Genomic DNA, 4,451 nt, shown 5'->3' with positions numbered 1-4,451 from the left:
TGCACACAGCCCATTTTATTGGTAAGATGGATACTTTCCTTATGAATAATTTCAAAAGCTGTTCTCTACTATCAGAGCTTTATTTGCAGTCAGAGTGAAATACAGAATTAGTTTCAGTCCGTTTGTCTCAAGGGTCATGGCCCACATAAAACTTGGACAGAAAGTCCTTGGGTCGTGGGGTTTCTGTCTCATGGAAAAACCTCATGACGTGTGTCCGCTGCTTCCACACATTAATGGTTTCTTCCAATTCCAATTTCCCCTGCATTTGTACAAAAAGGAGCCACAGTTCATAGATCAGTTCCCAGTTAGAGATCTTAAATAGTCTAATCCGATAAGAACAGAATACATAGTTTTCCATCTCTTAAAAAAACCTTCTGAATGCAAAGAGACACTTCCACCGGTTAGTTCAGTTATGCAGGCTTTTTAAAAGTTCTCTGTCCTCACCCATACAGCCTTCTAACTCTGTCCCATGAACAAGTACACTCAGCATTACCCTCCCCAGCTTTACTGATTTTTGCTATCCACCCCCACATACAGAGCAGGTGACTCAAACTGCTGGTTGTCGTCTCACAATCTGCACTCCTAGCTACCCACCTGCCTTTCAAATATCCACTCCAGCCTGGCAACAAGTGTCAAGCTACATAAGAGTGAAAGGCCAAGAACTCTTCATAGAAGTATTGTGACTTAGAACATAAGAACGGCTATACTGGGTCAGATCAAAGGTCCATGTAGCCCAATATTCTGTCTGCCAACATGGCCAATATCAGATGCCACAGAGGGAGGGAACACAACAGGTAATAAATGATCCCTCTCCTGTCACCCATTTCCTCTACTAGAAACTCAACACAAGATGAAACAAATACAAAATGTGGCAAATGGAAATGTTACTGTTGATGGAGTATTAGCATCTTTTATAGACACAGGAATCCTTAACTATTTCATCTGATGGACCATTTCTGTTTACAAATGCAGAACAAGAGACGTCTTATTAACTAAAGAATGCCTTTGTAATGTTTTGAATCTATTTTAAAGACCAACCTGTTCTAGTAGAGGATATAGGCAAGGAGCTTTTTCTCCTCTAGTATCTATGGCTGAAATACATATGCTTATTATATTACCCTGATATTAAAGGCTCCAATATCAAAAGTTCAGTAGAACAAGCTGAGATAATCAAAGAAATGCTTTCTCCACTACTACTTCTGTATGCTAATCTATACTTTGTGTATGTATAAAAAAAAAAAGTATGTATGTTTGTTTTACCTTTATAACCAGCATGTCAATCAGTCTGGGGTCTGTGACATGGGCATTCTTCATGAACATCTCCCGCAGTTTATCACGCCCCTGTCTCACTGTGATATCAATCTGGTATACTTGTACTAGACAAAGAGCAGAGAATATTCAGAGGAGTCATCACCGATACTCTAAAGTTTTTTGCCACAGAAAGTCTCAATTTTGAATGTACAGAACACTGCAAAGAAAAAATTCTTATTTTTTTAAGATTACAATTTTAATAATTTCTATCAGAAATTGATCGGCCCAGTTTTGCAGACTTTTGCAGTTATAATACACATCCTGGCTGTGTCTACATTGGCACCCTTTTCCGGAAAAGGGATGCTAATGAGACACTTCGGAATTGCAAATGCCGCGGGGATTTAAATTTCCCCCGCGGCATTTGCATGAACATGGCTGCCGCTTTTTTCCAGCTCAGGGCTTAGCCAGAAAAAAGTGCCAGTGTAGACAGGGATCTTTCGGAAAATAAAGCCTTTTCCGGAAGATCCCTTAATCCTGATACAGAGGCAGCAGCTGTTGGTTGGCAACCCGCTCTCCGGGATCTGGCTTTTAAACCTGCAGTCCCACTCCTGAAGAGCCAGCTGCTGCCCTGCGCTGCTGAGTCATGAAAGGTGATCTGTCAGGCTAGAGGGAGGTTAGTAGTGGAGTTCCTCATGAATTGGTGTTGGGACTAATCTTATTTAATATTTTCATTAATGAAAATGTCACAAAGGGGAAGTATGCTAATCAAGCTTGCAAATGATACAAAGTTGGGAAGTATAACCAATACAGAGGAGGACTGGAATGTCATAAGATCTGGATGACCTTGAAAACTGGAGTATTATAAAAATAGGATGCAATTTAATAGCGCGAAATCATGTATTTAGGAACTAACACCAAGAATTTTTGCTATAAGCTGGGGACTTAATAGTTGGAAACGACAGAGGAGGAAAGATCTGAGTATTATTTGTTCATAGGATGACTCTGAACCGGTGATATCGTTTGGAAAATGATATGGAAAATGTTATGGAAAATTCCCAAGCCGTCCTAGAATACATCAAGTGAGACATTACAAGTAGAGACAGGGAAGTGATAGTACCATTATACAAAGCTGGGGGTGAGACCTCATCTGAAAGAGTATGTCTACACTGCCACCCTAGTTCGAACTAGGGTGGCTAATGTAGGCATTCGAACTTGCAGATGAAGCCCGAGATTTAAAAATCCCAGGCTTCATTTGCATGTTCCCGGGCGGGCGCCAATTTTAAATGCCCATAGTTCCAACTACCTGCCCATGGCTACACGCGGCACGGACCAGGTAGTTTGAATTAAAGCTCCTAATTCGAACTACCATTACACCTCCAAGGAGCTTTAATTCAAACTACCTGGTCCATACTGCATGTAGCCATGGGCAGGTAGTTCGAACTATGGGCATTTAAAAATGGCACCCGCCCGGGAACATGCAAATGAAACCCAGGATATTTAAATCCCGGGCTTCATTTGCAAGTTCGAATACCTACATTAGCCACCCTAGTTCAAACTAGGGTGGCAATGTAGACATACCCAAATAGTGTGTGCAATTTTAGTCTCCCACATTTAAAACAGGTGAATTCAAACTGGAACAGGTGTCAAGAAAGGCAACTATGGTGATCAGAGGATGGAAAACCTACTTTATGAAAGGAAACTCAAAGATCTTGGCTTGTTTAGCCAATCGAAAACAAGACTGAGGGAAGAGAGGACTGCTCTCCACCAGAGGGCAGGAAGAGGAATCATTTCACTTAAGTGGCAATGTGGACAGAAGAAAAAGTGGATATATATCCACAACCAACAAATTTAGATTTGAAATTAGGCAAAAGTTTCTAGCCATCAGAGCAGGGAAGTTTTTTTTGGGGGGGGAGGGGGAGAAGAACCCCTCTCCAAGACTGAGCTCAATAAGCTTACAGAGGGGAGGGTATAAAATTGACAAGTGCCCGTGATCACTTGCATGTTTAAACTAATGCAAATAGTGAATTCTCTGTAACTTGAACTGTAGCAGGTCAGACTAGAAACTGATGATGATGGTCCCGCCTGACTAACTTAATGTGACTAGACTTTAAAGACTCCAAGGTTCTGATCCCAGATTGGACAGAAGTGGTTCAGTAAAATAAAAATTTACTTTGTAACATGTCAATGGTATATGCACCCTGTTGGATAATTTCTCCACTGCTGAATGGGGAAGGCAACCCATACAAAGTATTTAGTATCCAAAGCCATCAGGATTACAGGGGGGAAGGCAGCTGTATGAATAAATAACCTCTTTAGAGCTACCCCTAGCCCCATTTGAATTTTCAGGTGCTTCACAAAGAGAAGAGCCTATCACCATTCCGGTTGCACAGACGGTGGGAGGAGGCAGCCAGGCAGAGGGACATGCCCAAGGTCACACGGCAGGCCAGTGGCAGAGCCGGGGCCTGGGCGAGCTCCAGCCTCGCACCCCCGAGACACTGCACGGCTCGGTAGCAGAGCCCCGCCCCCGCACTTGTACCCCAAGGTCTGCTCGGCCAGGCGCCCGGCAGGGCAACGGAGGGGCCCGAGGCGCTGTCCCGGGGAGGGGGGCCGGGTCTGCTCACGGGGCCGCCCTCACCGGTATGCGGCACCTCCCGGTACCAGGCGCGGTACAGCTCCCGCACCCGCCGCTTCGCTTCGCCCAGGTCCCGGCTGAAGATCGGCTTCACCGCCGCGCCCGCCGCCTTCCCCACCTGCCCCGCCCCGGCCGCCGCCATCTTCTTGCTGAACAACGGCGGCCACGCTCCTTTGCTCCGGCCAGTGGGCGGGGTCTTATGGAGCGCGGGCATCTGACTGGTTTGCACAGCTGCCATTCCCCACCTCCTCACAGCGTCCACCCACGCCGGCAAGCGATTGGGCGATGTCCGAGGACCTGAGCTCTGATTGGACGGGAGTGGCTGCTACTCAGCCTCGCCGCTGCTGGTTGCCGGGGTTACCCTCGCGGCGGGCCGGTCCCGAGGAAGAGCTGAGGCGGGTGGGATTTGCTTTCTCGCCCCCCAGTGGCTGGGGTGGGCGCCGCAGGCCTGCGGGGTCCCCAGGCCTAGGTCTTCCCCCAGCCCCTGTTAACCCTCCCCGTGCTGGAGGCGCCCAGGCCCGGCGGCGAGTGGAGCGCGCTCCGCCTTGTGTGTCACTAGCAGCGCTAT

General features: G+C 46.8%; 1 protein-coding gene across 1 annotated transcript; it reads right to left on the bottom strand.

Annotated features, from left to right (window-relative positions):
• On the bottom strand, positions 1 to 4,068 carry NDUFA6 (NADH:ubiquinone oxidoreductase subunit A6). Its single transcript, XM_075935882.2, has 3 exons — positions 3,887 to 4,068; positions 1,261 to 1,376; positions 1 to 259 (listed from the first exon to the last, which is right to left on the bottom strand). Exons 1-3 carry the CDS (start codon positions 4,023 to 4,025, stop codon positions 128 to 130), a joined length of 387 nt encoding a protein of 128 aa, XP_075791997.1. The 5' UTR covers positions 4,026 to 4,068; the 3' UTR covers positions 1 to 127.
• Between the last annotated feature and the right edge of the window lie 383 nt (positions 4,069 to 4,451).

This window comes from Pelodiscus sinensis, chromosome 1 (genome assembly GCF_052426305.1).
Source record: "Pelodiscus sinensis isolate ZL-2025 chromosome 1, ASM5242630v1, whole genome shotgun sequence".
Taxonomy (NCBI): domain Eukaryota; kingdom Metazoa; phylum Chordata; order Testudines; family Trionychidae; genus Pelodiscus; species Pelodiscus sinensis.
The sequence above is the reverse complement of the archived record's forward strand: the minus strand, read 5'-3'. Positions and strand labels throughout refer to the sequence as shown.